This window comes from Lipotes vexillifer, unplaced genomic scaffold (assembly GCF_000442215.2).
Source record: "Lipotes vexillifer unplaced genomic scaffold, Lipotes_vexillifer_v1.1 scaffold362, whole genome shotgun sequence".
Taxonomy (NCBI): Eukaryota; Metazoa; Chordata; class Mammalia; order Artiodactyla; family Lipotidae; genus Lipotes; species Lipotes vexillifer.
The window spans coordinates 380,152-401,381 of NW_006788741.1; the positions used below are offsets into that span (position 1 = coordinate 380,152).

The 21,230-nt window shown below is 33.2% G+C and overlaps 1 protein-coding gene across 1 annotated transcript in view; it reads right to left on the reverse strand.

Moving 5' to 3' along the window:
* The window catches only part of MMP16 (matrix metallopeptidase 16), a 346,798-nt gene that overhangs the window by 180,030 nt on the left and 145,538 nt on the right, over window positions 1-21,230 (reverse strand). The window contains exon 2 of the mRNA XM_007461751.1: window positions 8,874-9,022. Within this exon, the coding sequence (XP_007461813.1) occupies window positions 8,874-9,022 (149 nt within the window). The remainder of the gene's footprint in view (window positions 1-8,873; window positions 9,023-21,230) is intronic.

A 21,230-nucleotide genomic window follows, 5' to 3' on the forward strand; every position in this document is an offset into this window, starting at 1 on the left:
TTTCCCTTTGTTAAAGTCTCCAAACCAAATGAGATGTCTTGTAAATGCTAATGCCTAGAAAGTTATACAGACCTATGGAACTGAAGTCTCTAGAGCCAAGAATTGAGACTTTTTACTTTAAACTAAAGCTCCCAGGCCACTCTGAATTAGTGGTCCCCGACCTTTTGTGGCACCAGGGTCCAGTTTCACGGAAGACAATTTTTCCACGGCAGAGGGTATGGTTCAGTTGATAATGCAAATGATAAGGAGAAATGGGGAGCGGCAGATGAAGCTTCGCTCCATAGCCACCGCTCACCTCCTGCTGTGCGGCTCTGTTCCTAACAGTCCGTGGCCTGTGGGGTTTGGGACCCCTGCTCTAAATCACTAAATTTGAGATATATTTCACTAGAGTGTAAAACACTCAAGGGCAGGGGATCTACATACTCCCTGTACCTGTACAACCCCTAGAACTTAAAAGAGGTTTAATAAATAGGTGGATAAGGACATTTTTTAATGAAAACATATTTTTATTATATTCTGTAAGATCTAGATACATATTCAACTAACAAATATTAAGCATTAATGGTTAATATTAATTAATTAATGATAATTTAAGTGGCTTTTATCAATGGGTATTTCATTAATCATACTCTCAACAAAAATTATATTTCTTAACCAAGTACTTATTCTGACATCTCCCTGAAAGTGCTGTGAGAATAAATAATTATTAAATATGAATAAATTTACTTAATGTGGATGTGATTACACTTACATTTAGCTAAAGAAAATATTGAAGTAAACACTCTAGGTAATTTTGAAATGGATTGTGGGATAAAATTTGACAATTTGTATTTATCCTGATACATTATCAGATGAAATATGTTTTCAATGAGAATATATTCTCTAAAATTACTTTAACAATACATAAAGTTAAAAGATGAAGACAGCCATTGAAAACATTTAAATTTACTAATGTAAATTTCCATTTTAAGTTGTGCATATGTTGGACCTAGTAAAAGTTTTCTCAGTGAAACATTGCATCTTCCAAAGGACAGGGGTTTTAGGGATGAGTATTAGATTCCTATGCTGAAACATATTTCTGCTAAATTTCTTATGTATTTCTTCAGCTTTTGCCTATTTCATATAATTCTTTCTTATGTTCCAACTATTTGTTTATATATTTACTCATTCTATCCTGATCCATTTATCTTACAATATTTTTAGGCTTTTATAGTACGCTAAGAGATATATGAAAAAGAAAAATGTGTATAAAAAGATAAGGCAAGGGGCTCTTGCTGAGCTCCCAGTCTAAGGTAAGACATTCATGATAAAAAAACAAGCAAACAAACAAACAAAAAACAAAAAAAAACAAAAAACAATATAATTAGTTAAGTGTTCTCACATCTCCATCTAGCTATCTTGTCATCATTTCTAATTTTACATGTAATTTAAAATTATGATTTTTCAGCTCCAAACTTGCACCAATTCTTCTGATACCTTATCTCAGCCCAAAGTCTTTCTAATGCCTAAGCCAGGTATCCAGGTAACATCTTCCACTGATCTCTCCTCACATCCAATCAATCATGATGTAGTATCTTCTGCCTTTAAAATTTCTCTGTATCTCTCACTCTCACCAGTGCCTTCTCACTCCTAAAGATAAATCTTTTCAAAACACTGATGTATTTACTACATATTCTAAGTATGAAATGCTTTTATAGACAGAATCTTATTCACGCATACTTAGCAATGATGCCCCCATCTCCCTGCTTCCCAAGATCCACACAAGTTCTACAGAAACAAACCTCTTTCTGCCTTTGTATACAGTGAACTCTGTCTGGAATACTTTTGCCTCCTTATTTACAATGACAATCCTAATCCTCCTCATTATTCAACTCCCACAGGTACAGGTTACCATCTCAACACAGCATGTATTATAGTTTATATTACAATGTGTATATCTCTGTCTCTGTCTTCTACTAACCTGCAAGTCAAGCCAGAGAGGCCTGTATGGGACCGGTGCCCAGGGAAGCTTCCAGTGAAGAACATGAAGCAAATGAACTGTTTTCATGTATTTTTTTTTGCACATACCGATCTCCCCCACTATCCTATATGTTTCTTGAGGACTTTGTAACTCTTACAGCTCTTTGCCTTGAACAAATGCTTACTATGCAGAGAGATGTGTGAAACTTTATATAAAATTAAATCATAATGTAGATGACTTAAGTGTAAGAAATAAACATAAGAACAGGCATAAAGTAATATAAACTAGTAATTTAATTCAAAGAACACTTAATGAGGGTTGGTCAAGATAACTCTGTTAATTTCACCAATATATGTACCCAAATATTCTGGCACAGAGATATTAGCAGGTATTAATTATCAAAATATGTAAAATCCCAAAAATATGATCAGAGCACATCTTGACACTAAATATGTCACAAAGTATCTGAGCTAAAGCTGTCCTTGGGATTTTTATGTGATTCCAAACGTTTGTTCTTTAATTTTATAAGCATTTATTTCTTTCTCTTACAATTTTTAAAGTTCTCAGTGATATCAAGAATGGTCAGTGTTTATTAGAACTCATCAATGAATTAAATGCTGTCTAATACTAAATGTAAAATTGGCATGTTAATTTTGTTATTCAGGTAGAGTCTGGCAGTTCATTTCTAGTTATCATGCACTAAAATGTTAGTTCCATCCATATATCAATTTGATAAATCCCATATTTACCTATACACAAGAGTGCAGAAGTAAAGAGTGCAATTTTACTTTTGCATGCAAAAGTAAAATTGATTGTCTCACCCAAGGTAATAACTACATCGTATGAAAAGGAAAGGTGTTGAAGTGTATGTGTGTGTGTGTGTGTGTGTGTGTGTGTGTGTGATTTTCAAGTCGTACTTTTTTCTGAAAGTATCGTTGCTAAAACACTTATTTTTTCAGTGTGTCAACACACACTCATATACCTGTGCTTCTTTACTGACTCATTTGCTAAGAATTTTTTTTTTTTTTTTTTGCGGTACGCGGGCCTCTCACTGTTGTGGCCTCTCCCGTTGCGGAGCACAGGCTCCGGATGTGCAAGCTCAGTGGCCATGGCTCACGGGCCCAGCTGCTCCGCAGCATGTGGGATCCTCCCGGACCGAGGCACAAACCCGTGTCCGCCGCATCGGCAGGCGGACTCCCAACCACTGCGCCACCAGGGAAGCCTTGCTAAGAATTTTAAGTTGACATTCCAAAGCAAACAAAGACATGGGGAATGAGCACTGGGCTGGGGGGTGGGGGGTGGGGCAGTGAGCTACAAGAGAGACATTTTGTAATTTCAAGTTGTAAGTCACGGCACCACACCAATTTTCATAAATATAATACTGATATTCAGTATTGGTTTAATTGTTTAGATAGAATGCAGAGCAGTTTTAAACTAGTTTGGTGGATCATTAATGTCTTTGTTTAAATTAACTCAATTTAAAAATGAAAAATATCTAAAAATCAGTTCTCTTGTGAGGAGTTACATTATAAAAGTTGGAAGCAGGGATCCAAGAGCCAGACTGCCAGGGTTCCCATCCAGCTTGACTGACTCACAAGCCCTGTGCTATTATTCAGTCTACTGTTTCTTTCTATTCCTTAGTTTCCTCTTCTATAAAATGAAATGATTGTATTATTATTGAGTTAATGTGAGGATTAAATTAGTTAAATCATGTGAAATACTTAGAACAGGTCCTGGCAGATAGTAACTGCTATTATTATTAACTTATAATACTTAATATTATTTTTAAAATATCAGAAAGTAGTTATACTAGTAGTAGTAGAAGCAGCAGCAGCAGCATACAGATATCTACGTTTCTACATTTTTCAGTTCACTTTGACTTGTATGTTGACATAAAGCACTTTGTTATTTAAGACAGGGATATTCTTAGTAGTTTGATAACAAATATGCCAACACACACATTATCTTCTGTTTTATGTAAATAAAGTAGCCATAATTTTCTAAGCAAGTTTACAGTAATGTTAAAAGCCACCATTTAGGAAACAGTATCCTTTAGCTTCAGTTAAAAAAGAAATTAATTAGCTGGGCATTCATGTCAAACATATAGGGCTACCCATTTCATGACTACAAGAGGTTCCTTCAAGTTGTAGTCCATGCTCCCGATGCCCCTATAGTGGGGCTGCAGGAAGGCAGCTCCTCAATAGAATAAGATGGGAATACCACTCTTTGGCTTTGGGGTTGGGGCTGTGCCACACAGTGGACCTATGTACATATATCTACCTTTACTAAGGGAAAAAATACTCAAAAATATATATTTTGTGCCTTAGGCATTAGTAATCTTAGAAAAATATTCATCAACATAATATATTAAACAGGTTTCTATCCTCCAAACTTTTCCAAGTTCTAATGAAAGGTAAGAGTAATACTTATGATTATAGTTGTCCCAAGAAATCTTTCTAGAAATTTTTAAATATGCTTATATTTATTACATTAAAAATCCTTAGGCTTTGCTTGTATACAAGTTCAATAATAATGAAGAAGATTTTTCAAAAGAAAATTAACTTAGGGCTCAAAATGTAGATAGGCTGATAGCTCACTCTGGTCCAGAGTTTCTTTTTTCTATCAACTCATTAGCAGCCTGCTTGGACCCACATGTTATTCCCAAAGCTGAAACTGCAAAGTTAAAGTACTTAACCCAAGCACAGAGAATAAGTGTATTAAGCCTCCATGATCTGCAATGTGAACAAAAGCTCTGTTAGAGTGTCACCTCTTTCTTAAGCTTTCACCTCTCACCTTTTACCTTTTGGAATGGGGCTCTAAGGACCCTGCTCCTTTAGCTGTTAACCAACCCTCTGCAGCTACCAAAATGTGGATTGACCCATGCTATAATGTTATAGCTTTGAGTACCATTGTTATGTTAAAAAATAACAAAGAAAAATCTTTAATTACTGATGGATCTATCTTTTATATCCAAATTGAAAATGAAAAGTCTTAACTTGATAATTTAGACAAAAGAAAAAAAATCATGGAACATCTGGATAAGTAAACCAAAAAGCTTGTATTTCTTGATATGTCTAAATAAATACTTGAATTCCAAAATCAGGGGTTCAAATATCACTACAGTTTCATAATAATTCTTTGAATAAAGCTACTTATTCAGTCTTAAAATAATTTTTAATTAAGACAAATTTCTGGGCAGGATTTAAATAAATTAAACAGAATTACTAAGATCATCCAGTATATATGTATAAATGTATATATGTTTGTATGTGTATACACACACACATATGCATATATAGATATATATATATATATGGAGAGAGAGAAAGAAAGAGAGAGAGATAAAAACAGAAAGAAAGATCACCTTACAAATCCCATCAAGTATGCTTCAGGGCATAACACTGTGCACACATGAAAAGATAAACTAAAAGTTTAAAATACTTACTATTAATATTATAAAAACATATTAGACTCATTCTTATTATTGCCTTGCTATCCTTTTCCGTCCTTGCAAAACACTGCATTTTTATGCATAACATAGATTAATTCACTTATTAAGGAATTTAAGTGAGCTTGCTTACTAAAATTAGCTAAGTAACCAATAATTTAAAAGAACCATTGCAACATATGATAATTAGCTCATTTTGGGTGGGGATGGTATAAGTATTTACCACTACTATCTCTCCAATACCAATGTTACTTAATTCAAAAACTATATAATATGCCACTTAAGGTAATAACCAGATTTGTTGCTTGAAAATGGTTAATTTCTTCAATGTAATATAGGGATTATTATAATTGGCATCATTACTTTTCATTAACCAAGAATTATAGATTGAATCCACCAAACGTCTGTCTGCCAAAAAAGAATATAATTACTTAATTTAAAAGCAATTGATTTCAACAAGACTCTAAAATTAGATAAATGTTTATGGCATTTAAGTGCCATAATGAAAGAATGAATCCTAAGACATTATTTTAATACTGATGAATAATTCTAGGTCTCTAATTTTACTACATATCTTATGTAATAAGACTTAGATGAAAAAATTCATACATTATAATTTGACTATGTAAAATAATAGAATGCAATTTCAGCATGGATTGTTACCACACATTCATTTAATATTACAGGAGCACAGAAAATTGCTTAAGTAGCATGATTATAGGGATTATACTTACAAAAATGGTACATAATTTGAGCTGAGTACCCTGAGCAACAATACCCCAAGACTGGGGATACATAAGTGGAGAAAACAGACAGGAAGCAAATGAAGCTGCTTCTAGTATGAAGCAGGGTTTCTAGTATGAGTGACAATGAGAATGACACAGAGGACAGAGGAGGCATCACAGTCTAGGAAGGGAAAGGATGAGGGTTCAACAAAGCTTTAATGGGTTCACCTAGAAATAACTACCAAGTGTAACACTCTCTTTAAAGAGAAAGATGCATTTTTAATTTCAAAATAACTGAGTTAGAACAAAACTCTTTTAAAGAAAAAAAAAAAAGCAAGCAGAAAAACTGGTTGGTTTTAAACTTAAGACTGCTTATTTAGTTGATCTTTTCTTTATAATGCTATAGCTCACAGAAATGTTACTTTAACACCTACACACTGACACATTCCTTTCTTTTGGTCTGTAATCTGAGCAACTGTATGCCAGGAAAAGGCCTGTGTCTTTCTCTGCACCTCTGCATTTTTTACTTCATATTGCTGTTCAGACCCCTTTTCACATGAAGGGTCCAAATAAATCCTGCACACATTCCTCTTCCATTATGTCCTGACAAAGACCTTTTTCTAGCTATTTTAGGGAATCAAACTTATCCATCCTGAGTCTTTTCAATGATTAACAGGGGCTTTCAAAAGTGGGGGGGGAAAAAAAGGGAAAAAAAAAAGTGGGGGGAAACACAAATGACACCTTTTATAGGACTCCACTCTCTCAATTTTAGTATCTAGTAATAAGCATATTTAAAATAATTTGTTTCCCAAGTCACCATTTATTGTATTTTTAAAAACTGTGTCATAATTTCCAAAAAAGTGAATTAGAAGGTATCAGCTCTGCGTTAGGGAACGAGAAAGCTTGTCCAGAGCGCTTTTTAAATTGTTGGGATAAAGAGTGTAATATAAATGGAGTTCTGTATTGTACACAGCAATGAAACACAGGGCTTGCTGGAGATTTTGCTTGTTAATTTAACACTATATTTATTTTGGATAAGAGGTATCTTATGACTTAAAATGAACTTTTGATAGTATACTATTAAGAGAGAACTGTGATGATTACAGGGCAGTAGATCCAAAATATCAAAATTGTATTCCCAATATTAATAACAGGTTTCTCATTCTCACAGAATGCATTATATTAATTCTTCATTCTGTTTTCACAGACTCAAATCAAATTCAATATTTAAGTATCTATGAAAAATGTTAGGAGAGGTAATGTATTTATTTATTTATTTTTTAACATCTTTATTGGAGTATAATTACTTTACAATGGTGTGTTAGTTTCTGCTTTACAACAAAGTGAATCAGTTATACATATACATATGTCCCCATATCTCTTCCCTCTTTCATCTCCCTCCCTCCCACCCTCCGTATCCCAATTTAGTTTTTCAAACTGCTTAAAAACTGTTTAATCTTCAAGCCATTGTTATATGTTTTTTCTGTTTTGATGAAATAGAAATAGTATGACTAACATCATACTTTAAGTATTAGAAGGCAAAATAGAATTTTAAAATTATATATTAAATTAGTTTAACATGTAAGAATTAATTATATACACCTGAATCCGGGCACTTCAGGTATTTAAGAAAAATGTGTCATTTCTCAAAGGTACACAGCATGGCATAGTGGAAACTTCCCCAAGTAAATGTCAAAAAATCTGGACTCTGAAGCTAATCTGGACTTCAATTAGCCTTTGACTTTCAGTTTTCTACTTGAAAAAGTAGAGAGAAAAATGAATTCTTATCTTCCCTATTGTATAGATTTAATGTGTGTTGATCATTATAAATGCTGAAGTAGATTTACTTTTGAGTATCAAAGACTCAATGAACACAAATAATTCTTCCCTGCACTAAAAGAATTAATCATTTCCTCCTTTGTTGTCTAGAAACAATAATGTTGTTTCATAGTGTACTTGTGGTAAAACAATGTATGACTGTGTCTAGCTATACAGTTAACTTGAAGTTCCTTTGAAGAAAAGATTATGTCTTTTGGATCTGTATATGCTTCTTTCACAGATAAAATGCCCAGTAAAGAGTGACTGGTTGAATAAATAAATGAACAAATGATTGATAAAACAATAAATAAGATAACAAATATTATTAAAGAGTAGAAATAAGTCCTTTGTTACTAAAAGATTGAAAGCACAGACTTTTCAGTGAAAACTCTTCCCTTGATTTAACTAGTATGAGAATTGTCACTAGCAGAAAGCTAGTAAGCTATTAACTGGCTCTCTGATTCCCTCCCCCTCAAAAACAGAGCCCTGGTTTGCAGTTTCTTATTTTCCTCGGTTTCAATATTTTGACTTTGGCCAATTTCAAGCTACTGCTGTAATATCATTTAGGGAAAGAGATGTGCACACACTACTCCCTCCAGCCATACAATCCAGCTCCAGCACATCACTGATCACCACTCTTCTAGTAGTGGCTTCAGCTGTACATCTACTTTGACTCCCACTGTTGGTATTTTCTTTCCTATTTTGAAAATGTATTGCTAAAATCCAGGTGAATAAACTTAATTTTGTGTTTTAATTTTTTATGAAATCTCAGGGGAGTGTAGTTAACATAGGTTAAGTTCCAAAGAAACGTTCATGAGAAAAATCATTCCATTTGTGGTTGGTGGTGTTCACTAAGGGTTTTTCAGACCACTTAGTTTGGCTCAAGAGCTGAGAAAAAAAGAGTGCAGATGCCGTTACTTACTCAATTGTGTTTCGGTCCACTTTTCCTGTCATGTTAATGCCGTAGAACTGCTGCATCGCAGCTAAGGCAGACTGCATGGTCTCTGCAGAGCGCAGCACCGACATTCTGGGGTCAGTCGGTGGAAGGTAGCCGTACTTCTGTAACCAAACCTGCAATAACAAGCACAGCTCTTTTTAGATCAACTTCACAATTTAACAGTAATTTTATGGTAATTAAGTTCTGTCTATAGTTGAATTTTAAACTTTATTTCCTCTTCTAAGGGCATGTATTATATAATTTTGTCCCTTTTTAACACATATTATGTAGTTTAGGTTATTTTAGTATAATTTCAGTGGTTGTTACAGATCTTTCTAACATACACACAAACTCTAATTGTAAAGAAAAAGATTAATCATTTGTCTCAAGCTTACACTGTATAGAGTACTATAGTAGATACTGGATAAAATCACAAATAAGATCATCCCTGCCCTCTAGGAACTCAACTTCCCAAAATGAAGATATTTTTTCAAGAGTATGACCCCACTGAGACATCTATGCTGGAAGGGGAAGTTAATGTGCATATGCCACATCTGAAATGTCATTTTCCTGAATAATTAGCCATTGACTATAGCTGTTACTAGTAGCATCATCACATGTAGACCAATTATTCTATAATGACATTTGGGGTATGAATTCTATGCAACTGGTTATCCAATTGTAGCTAGATATCTTCAAGGACAGGGAACTCTTTCTCATGTAAAGGATATCCTTTCATTTATTTACAGTGATTCACTTCAAACCAAATCATGTAAGTGACCAAACTTTTCACATACAGATAAAATCAGACTATTTAGGTGAGAATATTTGTCCCTCTCCTTAAGGATATCATGAGTTTAGTTCTGGTCTTCCCTAGGGAAGAGAGATTTGGGAGGATAGTGAGAGGAAGATATTGATGTTGAGCTCACACCCAGCTGTGATTACAGCCAAAATCCGAGTCATTTAAGGTTAGATTTTAAAAATAACCAAAACTTGGGTTATCTGGGGGGATCTCTACTAGAGAGTGGATGCTTTCTAGTTTTACAATTCTATGCATTCATTTTAAATGCACAATCATATGTCCAGCTCATATCCCATCCTGCTGTCCCTTACTTCAATTTTTCATAAGGCTCTAAGATTTCTTGAAGTGCAGTGAACTACCTGTCAAGTTGAGAAAGGCCAGGTAATTCTGCCTTTGGCACAAAATAAAAGCTGTGCTATTTAACGGAAACCAGTATGTGTTTCCCCTCCCACCTGAGTCTATTCATTATATAATGATCCTGTGAAGTTGTAGCTTTCTCCCAATACCTGATACACTTCCATTATGACCTTACAATTAAAACACAAAAGAGTTATTTTCTCATTGAAAATAAATAGCAATTATAGAAGTTAAATTTCACCAAAAAAAGAATATATCAGCTTCTTAACATGTAAAACACAAGGTGGAATCTTTTGTGGTATTTCCAAGAAATTGACCCCCCAAAAGTGCAGCACAACCCCTTGAAAATAAGATAAAACATTTATTCTAAAACTATTTAAGGGATTAGCAAATGCATCACTGTCAGGAAGGTTTACTGTTGAAATTCCATCTAGTAAACTCATCTACCACATAGTGAAAACATGCCCAGACACTCTCCTCATCTAATCTATAATGAATAGGCTGCTAGGGAAGACGTATATTCAGTAACCTAGTCAACGGTGCTACAGTCTGAAATAGACCTTTTTTTTTTTTTTTTTTTTTTTTCCTGAATGAAGGAGACAAGATTTCACTGGCAATATATTATTTACTAGGAAATTCAATACCTATTGTCAACCAATTTCACCCAAATTAGATTTCATCGTGATTTTTAATAGTATACATGCACAAATATTCTAAAATTGAACTCTTTTTTTTTTTTCCCATAACACTTTGTTTGCATCCATTTCTTACTTGCTATAGAGTAAGACACCTTGTTGCTAGGTTACTCAAGGGCGCTAAACTACTGTCAATCACGTTTGTGAGAACAGCAAAGAAAAAAACTGTTAATAAGCCCTATGATTTACATACAAATAGAAACTATAAAATATATGAATTTTAAGTGCAAAATGAAAAAATAGCATGCTCTAAAAAATATGTATTTGATTTATGCCTTAGCTTTTCAAACAAATAAGTTAGAATTACATAAAAAATGAATGGTGATTTTTCTCCAAATTCTTTTTTTATATTATGTCATTCATCATGAAAGGCTGTTCTTCCAAATGAATAAGAAGTGCATAACTATTTTTAATTGTAAAATATCAGAAAGGCTAAGGGATCTACCATTTTATGATCAAAGTCTGTTTCTTGGCTGACAAATCAATGTCAATAAGATTATGGGTCACTTTGAGTTGTCCATTCTTCATACCATTGTTATTGGTTAATCAAGAAATCTTTTCTGACATCACCAATAATTGACCAGGAATAATTATCAATTAAAATTTGTAATGCAAATTTCCACAAAACAGTGGAAGATCAAACATGACTATATTGGTGTCACATTAGAGTACAAAATCAGCAAGCCCTCAATAACATTTCTTATTGAAGCAAAGCCTGCTGTAGACAGCCTTACTCTAGGCCAAGGTAAAAAGCAAGTGACTATACCTACAATGCTTTCAAGTAGTAATTTTATCTTCAGTGCTTATATATATATATAATATCCAATGTATAAAATACAGATGAAAACAAATATCTGCTTAAATAATTTTTTAATCACCAAGGGGATATCCTCTCTTGAGTTTGCTTTTGTTTTCTATTATTTCATTTATGTTGTTGAGACCACAGAATTCTGAGAGTCCAATCATTTTTGGTATGATGGGAAAAAGTCTGTACCAAACAGCCCTAAATAATAAGATGCTAATCCTCTTTGTATGAGAATAATTTGGTCAACATGGTGATGTAAAACTAGCCAAATACAAGCCGTACTGTACACTCAGCATCAAGGGTAGGAAACCACTCTGGCCGAAATTCATAGTGCTTTGTAAACACTGACATTTAAGTTACCAATGAATTAAGATCAGGTTCAAAAAGTGAAGATCAGGAATAAACACTGGCTCGAAATCATCAAAGAAGTATAGGAGTCTCTGGTATAAGTAACTTTATTTTACTCTATAGAATAAAACATGTTTGTTGTACAAACAGAGCAAGATAAGTGGCTTAGCATTTCATCATTCTATAGTAGTGAGTAATAAGAAGTTTGGGAAATTGGGATATGATAGAAGTGACATAGAAGAAACCTTTCTTTATAACTTTTTTTTTGTTTTCTACTAAATTATAATATCTTATTTAATAAAAAAATTAAATTAAATCTACAAAGTAAAATTTGAAGGTACACCTTATCCCTTAAAGACTATGCCATAGACATCCATCCTCATACATTGTTGTATGAAATATATCCCTATTTTGTGCTTTGATGTTTTTTCAATGTTTTCAAATGCACATAATGGATAATTAAGGAAAATTTTCTTTATGTGTGCATTTGGGGGAAATGATATTGTATGTGTAGTGTCCATGTGAGGCTTGAGAATATATAGAGCCACCAGCATAATTCTTGCTCCATAAGTCATATTATTATTTTATGCTTACTAACTGTTTTGAGTTCTTGAAATTGTTCCTACTGAAGTTAAGATTTTTCCTTGGAATGGGCAAGACTGAAAATGCAGGTGATATTTAAGTAGTCAGAATTGTGATGAAAGAGAAACTACAGAGGGTACAGAATCACATATTGCTTGAAAATTCCCCAAGTCCCAAAACAAAAAGGGGAAATGTAAAAAAATTGGCAAATTAGTTTTTATTTTGTTTTCTTTGCTTTGTTTTCTTTTGGTCACTGGATTGACGTGCATTTGAGAGCCTAATATATTAGGAGGCAAACAGTATTCTTTGAGGGAAAACTTGACTCCTTTTACTGTCTAGGATTCAGCCCATCTCATTATCACTAAAACAACCAACTACATAACCTCAAATGGTGCAACAAAATCTAACCTTGAATTACATTCTCTGTGTTACTAATATTCAAATACGTTTCTGTCTTGTGGACAAAACCAATTTCCTACACTTAGTGATTACCTAAATGGAGGAAAAACCAGAAGAGTTATTTTCTCTGCAGAGCAAGAAGATATATCAGGCAATAAAAGGTAAACACTTAAATTCTGTGCTAATATATATTGCCTTTACTAGATTCTAATATAAATAAGGAGTAGCAGGCACACAAAGTTTCAGTAAACTCATTAAAAAAGTGTCCTTGTCACAAACATTTCATGTAACCATATAGTGAAAACCTGTATTAATTGACTTAGCTATCCATATCCATATATCAGGGTGGTATCCTGAAATATGGCTTTCAACAGCAATAACAACAAGGAGGAGACATTAATAGTTCTTATGCCTAATGGCAAATGTAAGCAGAGCATTTTTATAATATATTCTTATTTGATCTCTCAGTCCAGTACTGAAATCAAGAGAAGTAAATTTTCCTCCAGCTGTTGAGGCTATTAAGTTTATCAATACCTTAATATAAAATTAAGATATTACTACTCATTTACTCAAGTGAATCATAAAGGCAAGAACCCTAAATCTCCCTCACTGACAGGACCCAACACATTGAAATGAGAGAACACAGTGAAATGAAGCACAGACATCCTTCTCCCTGAAAAAAAAAAAAAAAATGATTAAAATAATAAATTTATTAGGGCATGAAGGGATGTATTTTAGATATTATAGAAATTCTTGGAGAAGAAGAAAAGGGAAGTAGGGTTTCGAATCTTATTTAACCTGAAAAATCACTTTGCCAGTCCATATTCCTATTTGTGACTGAGCCAGTTATTTCAGGCACAGTTTCATTTCAACTAATGTTTGGTAAGGCCAAATGCAAGTTTCATATACCCAGTGATTATATGATCCAAATTATAGTACTCAGTATGGAAGAGCAAAGAAACAGGTGATAAGTATATTTTTATGATAACAATCACTTCCATATATATAATTATGCATTTTTTATTATATAGGGACATACATTTTAAAAATTATTGGCTTCATGTTAAATTGAACATATTTACTAACAAAATATTTAAATCTATTCTGATATAATTAACTGAGTTTCTTAATAAAATGCAACTGGAAGAATGCATTTTTAATAGTTAAGTTCTCATTGTTATCAAGTTATTTTCCATTTTCAATATGAGACTTCTAAACATACTTGTAAAATTCTGTTATTAACTAAAATAAACAACTAAAACCTGATCATCCCTTATTTTGTGGTACCATCAGTAAAGTTAACAAAAGCTTGAGGACATTTTTCACTAACATTCCATATATTCACTGGTTATAAAGAGTGGAAGAATTTAGGACCTAAATTGTTTAGTCTGAAAAGTGGCTATACATACGAATTATAACTACCTATTAACCAAAAAACTTATGTGGGAGCAGTCATTCAGAATTGGTCAAATTGAAAATTCATAGGATAAGTTAATGAGGCAAAAATTAGCCTTTCTGTCCATTCAAAAATCTAAAGGGGCTCTAAATCACCATCCCATCCCCACCATGAATGAATCAGTGTTTGAAATTTCATATAGAGTATGCAATTTCTTTAGAATTATACTGTCACTTAAATGGCTTCTTAAATGAAAGTGAAACAGTGGAAGGACCAAAAGATACTCCACTGAACATCTTACCAATCAAGAGACACTGTCAACTGGACAAAAAGATGGAAAATAGCTGGGGTCATTACTAAAAGTTATAATCATCATCAAGACCATATTTTTCACCTTAACATGAGATTCTCTAATTTATGATAGAAACTAAAAACTTAGGATGTAAAGGTTAAGGAGACTTTTATCATTCTGCATAAAAGTGAAGATGCAAGATGGAGGGGTTATGGGAATATATGTATACATATAGCTGATTCACCTTCTTATACAGCAGAAACTAACACAACATTGTAAAGCAATTATACTCGAATAAAGATGCTTAAAAAAAAAAGTGAATTGTACTTTGTATTTAGCAACTGTGGGAGTGAAGCCCCTCTAACAGTAATGGCTGAACTCTAGTGATAAAGACAAACAAATAAACAAACAAACAAAAAGACAACAGCCCTTAATGAGATTCCATTGTATGCTAGTCATTGTGCTGGAAAGTTGGAGTACTGCGGATACGCCATCTCCTTATCTGTCTTTACTGTGAATTTTCTAAAAGACATTACTTGAGCCTAAGTCATGTAGATGATGGACTGAACTTGCCTTTATTGGGCTGGGGTGGGAGTGGGGTGCAGATTTAGCTTCTTTGAGGTAGAGGTACAAAATGTCTTTGAAACTTAGGCACAAAATACCAGAGCATTGTATTTAATACACACATCTACACATTTATGCATGAACTCTCCCACCTATAAAATAAGAAAAAATAAACTTCACTTTTATTTAATGCACAGATTGATTCTGGTTCCCTCACTTGGACAGAATTCATACATTCGTCATCGGTGTTCAAGCAGGTGTCCTGAGGGAGGAGATGGAGTTCCACAGTACAAACAGGTTTAGTGTGTCACCTTCAATAGTTAGCTTGATTCCAGCACATTGCAAAATACAGCTATTTTTAAATGGATTTATGGATTAGTCATTTTACAAAGAAGAAATTTTGTAATACTTTGTGCTGTGATGGAGAATGACCAAGAAAATATTTTGTACCACATAGATGTTTCCTGCTTATCTCAGAGCAAATTACTTAAAAAGTTGTCACACTTACATAAATTTTGCATTTCTTTTACAAAGAGACAAAAGTGCTGTCCTTTTCCATAAATACAAGAGGTTTCAAATACAGGTGACTCTTGAACAAAGTGGGGGTTGAGGTGGTGAACCCCCACGAAGTCAAAAATCTGAGTATAACTTTTAACTCCCCCAAAATGTAACTACTGATAGCCTACTGTTGGCCAGAAGCCTTACCGACAACATAAACTGTTAAATAACATAATTTTTAAGTATGTGTATATTTACATATATTTTAAACATTCATGACATAACTTTTGCTTATTTTTTTCAGTATTTCTAGGCTATGTTGTTCATCTGCAAGATTTTTTCAAATTGCCATAAATCTCCAAAAAATTTTTCAATACATTTATTGAAAAAGTTTGCATGTAAGCAGACCTGCACAGTTTAAACATGTGTTGTTCAAGGGTCAACTGCAATATACTACTCAATAGCTACATTGGGAGTATGAATAAAAAGAACATATAATCTGTCCCATTAAGATAAAAGTGATGTTTCAGCAATTAGGAGAAAAAAATGCTTTTGAAAGAAATATGTCCCACATAGAGAGTATTTTTTAAAATATGCATGTTTGGAAGTGTTTCCATTATCACATGAATTTGTACTCAAAAGATATAAATACATCACTTATTAAAACTGTCTCAGAATATCCTACTTTAAAATTCAAGAAGCAGAATTTTCCACCTGTAAAATAACCTGCCAAAAGAATAATTTCAGTAGGTTGTAAGTCCATTTGTTAAAAAGATGAAAATGCAAGACCTTTCGATTTGTTTTTAAGAAAAATTGATAAACATCATGGAAGATGAGAATTTACCATCTGAATTTTGCCGAGAAACCTTTGCATAACTGATGAATAAGATTATAGAACGAGGCTAGTGATTTGTAGTTAGCTAATGACATAGCTTTTTCTGTTGCATTTACATATCTTTATGAGGTGTCTTTTTGTCAATGGCAATTTTTAAGATTACAAATATATGGATCTTATGCTTAGTGAAGTAAGGCAGCCAGAGAAAGACAAATACTGTATATTTTCACTTATATGTGGAATCCAAAAATAAAGACAAATGAACAAATATAGCAAAAGAGAAACAGACTCATAGATACAGAGAACAACTAGTAGCTACCAGAGAGGAGAGGAGTAGGGGGAGGAGCAAGATTGGTGAAGGGGATTAAGAAGTACAAACAATTGATATATGTATAAAAAATAAGTTGCAAGGATGTAATGTACAGTAGAGGGAATATAGTAAATATTTTATAATAACTTTATAAGCTGTATAATCTATAAAAATATTGAATCATTATGTTGTACACCTGAAACTAATATAATATTGTAAGTTGACTATACTCAAATAAAAAAAAGAAATAAACAAATCTTGAAATTGCCATATTTTAAAGTATTAAATCAATATGTTCAAAATAATGAAACATAGTCAGCCATAGAGCTCTCCATGAAAAAATAATTCTAATAAGAGCAAAACAATATAAATGAAATTATTACATAAAATACAAAGATTATTATTTAATTTTGTCATCCTTAACTCATCTTACTATTTCTATTTTGAGTATGTTTTATAACATATATAATGTTTAGTTAGTCAGTTCAAAGGTAAATAAGATTGTGAATGTTAAAAAAATATAACTGATGGAGGAATGCAATAGAAAGTGCAGAGATAAATGATCTGATAGAAAGAAGCTACTCTATGTTTTAAAGTGAAGGTAATTCCTTAAATTCTCTCCGTGACATAGTTACTTACTCTCCCTAAGGGATGAGAACACAGTCTATCAATATCTGTATAATATATTCTGGCTGTGACAATTCCCAAGCGTTTCCTTTCTTTCAGGCACTATTGAAGCTACTGAAGTCCTGTAGAGTAAACTCCCTAGAATAACTTCCAAGTCATTCATAATTTGGTCTCCAAGTATGCCTTTGTTACTTTGTTGTATAGAATCCATTTTTTGGTCACACTGAAAATTCAGTTCCACCCCCAACAGACCTCCATAATAATAACTGCTGCCAGTCCTTTATTGCCTACTAGGTACTAGGCAATTTATATGCTTTATCTTATAGCAATTCTGTGAGTTAAGCATTATTATCTCTATTATCTCTCTTTTATAAATGACAGAATAAAACCCCAGAAAGATTAAATAACTTACCCAGGGACACACCAATAGGAGAGGAGTAATCGGTATTCAAATAGAAATCTGACTACACCCAAGGTCGACTTTTTTCTTCAAGGCTGCCTCTTAGACATGGAAGAGACCCGGCTGCCTATCTATATCCTAGGAAATGCTAAGATAGAGATAGGCAGCTGGGTCTATCTATAGGAGACCCTATTCACATTTCAAACTGAGAAGGCAGACCATCTGAAAACATATCTACAATAACTGTGAGTTTTTGTAGTTTTTACACACAAAAAAATTCCATTTTACATCATGAAAGGAGCTGTTGTTGCCTATGTTCTGGATATAACACTAGCTCCTACTTCTCTAATTGCCAATGCAAAACAGCCTTGCCCTGTCCAATTTGCCTAACTCAACTAATATTCTTATTTCCATGCCAGAATACTTATGGTCATTTCTGTTTTGTAGTTTAAAAAAAACATTACAACCATCTTTGACAGAGAATTATCCTTTCTTCTCACTTCATTAATTACTTCTCAGCACTTTCTATAATAATAAGACTACAATAAGTTTCAGTGTTTCTGGTCAACTGTATCTACAGTTTCCTCGGTTATCTCTTCTAAAATTCATCCTTCAAATACCATATACATGTTGATGGTGCACCAATTTAACCCTTTAAACCTGACATCACCCTAATGCACAGACTCTGCTATCACACTGCTGTTTAAAATATAGGAATCATCCTTAATTCTCCATTTTCTCACCATTCATACTCAATCCATCATCATGCCTTAGCTCCAATTTTACATTGAATGGAAACTCTTATTTCTACTGCCACTCCTTTGTCCAGGGCACCCACCAGAAATTACAAGATTCTGCAACTGGCCTCTGTGCTTTACATATTGCTACTACTCTCTCTCCTTCCCCAACTAATATGAAGTGTTTTTTGTTTAACTACAGTAAAATAAATGTAACTTAAAATTTACCATTTTAACCATTTTCAACGGTAAAATTTGGTGGCATTAAGTACATTGTTAAGCATCCATCACCACCGTCTATCCCCAGAGCTATTTCATAATTACAAACTGAAATTCTGCATCCATTGAACAATAACTCCCCATCCTCCTCTTCTACTATTCCTTGGTAACCACTGTTCTACTTTCTGTCTATTAATTTGACTACTCTATGTAACTCGCATTACTGGTACATACAGTATTTGTCCTTCTGTGTCTGGCTTATTTCATTTAGGATGTTTTCAACGTTCATCTGTGTTACATGTGATATTACAAATATAATTTTTAAAGCTGAATACTATTGCAATGAATGTATATACCACATTTTATTTATCCATTGATGAACATTTGTGTTGTGTCCATCTTTTGGAAATTATAAATAATACTGTTATAAACACTGGTGTACAAATATCTATTTTAATCACAGCTTTCAGTTTTCTGGAGTTATATCTAGAAGTGGAATTACTGGATTATATGGCAATTCTAAGTATAATTTTTTGAGGAATTCTCATACTGTTTTTCTTAGAAGCCTCACTATTTTACTTTCCCACCAGTAATGCACAAGGGGTTCTATTTCTCCATGTCTTCTCCAACACTTGTTATTTTCTGTTTGTTATTGTTTTTATAATAGTAATCCTAATGTGTGTGAAGTGGCATGAGCTGTCTTTTTAAGTAGATCAACCTATATCATTCATTTGATTATAAACCTTTAGGACTTACCCACCAACTGAATATAAAATTCAAACTCCTTACTGTTGCCTACGAGTCCATGCACAGTCATGGTTAACCCTTTAACATTTTTTTTACTTTTTGGAACTAGTGGAGCTAAAGGGAAATTAATATTTATTGAGCTTCTTATGTATCAGACACAAAATTATCTCTAGTCCTTTATTCTTTTATGATATTTCTACTATTTTACTTTTTATTTTTTATATTGGCATATAGTGGTTTTACCATGTTGTGTTAGTGGTTACTATACAGTGAAATGGAGTTCCCTGTGCTATACAGCAGGTTCTTATTAGTTATCTATTTTATACATATTAGTGTTCAATCACAATCTCCCAATTCATCCGACCCACCTTGGTGTTGATGCATTTGTTCTGTATATCTGTGTCTCTATTTCTGCCTTGCAAACCGGTTCATCAGTACCATTTTTCTAGGTTCCACATATATGCGTTAACATACAATATTTGTTTTTTCTATTTCTGACATACTTCACTCTGTATGACAGTCTTTAGATTCTTCCACATCTCTACAAATGACCCAATTTCGTTCTTTTTTATGGCTGCATAATATTCTACTGTATATATGTACCACATCTTCTTTATCCATTCATCTGTTGATGGGCATATAGGTTGCTTCCATGACTTAGCTATTGTAAGTAGTGCTGCAATGAACATTGGGGTGCATGTGTCTTTTTCAATTATGGTTTCTCTGCCCAGTAGTGGGATTGCTGGGTCATATGGTAATTCTATTTTTAGTTTTTTAAGGAACCTACATACTGCTCTCCATAGTGGTTATATCAATTTACATTCCAACCAACAGTGCCAGAGGGTTCCCTTTTCTCCACACCCTCTCCAGTATTTATTGTTTGTAGATTTTCTGATGATGCTCATTCTAACAGGTGTGAGGTGATACCTCACTGTAGTTTTAATTTGCATTTCTCTAATAATTAGTGATGTTGAGCAGATTTTCATGTGTCTCTTGGCCATCTGTATGTCTCTTTGGAGAAATGTCTATTTAGGTCTCATGCCCATTCTTTGATTGGGTTTCTTGTTTTTTTTGATATTGAGATGCATGATCTGTTTATATATTTTGGAGATTAATCCTTTGTCCTTTGATTTGTTGGCAAATATTTTCTCCCATTCTGAGGGGTGTCCTTCCATCATGTTTATAGTTTCCTTTGCTTTGCAAAAGCTTTTAAGTTTCATTAGTTCCCATTTGTTTATTTTTGTTTTTTCTTCCATTACTCTAGAAGGTGGGTCAAAAAAAATCTTGCTGTGATTTATGTCAAAGAGTTTTCTTCCTATGATTTCCTCCAAGAGTTTTATAGTGTCTAGTCTTACATTAGGTCTTTAATCCATTTAAAGTTTATTTTTGTATATGGTGTTAGGGAGTGTTCTAATTTCATTCTTTTACATATAGCTAACCAGTTTTCCCAGCACCACTTATTGAAGAGATTGCCTTTTCTCCACTGTATATCCTTGCCTTTTGTCATAGATTAGTTGACCATAGATGTGTGGGTTTATCTCTGGGTTTTCTATCATGTTCCATTGATCTATATTTCTGTTTTAGTGCCAGTACCATATTGTCTTGAGTACTGTACCTTTGTAGTACAGTCTGAAGTGAGGGAGTCTGATTCCTCCAGCTCTGTTTTTTTTTTTTTTTTTTTTTTTAATTTCTTTTTGTTTATTTTATTTATTTTTCGGCTGCATTGGGT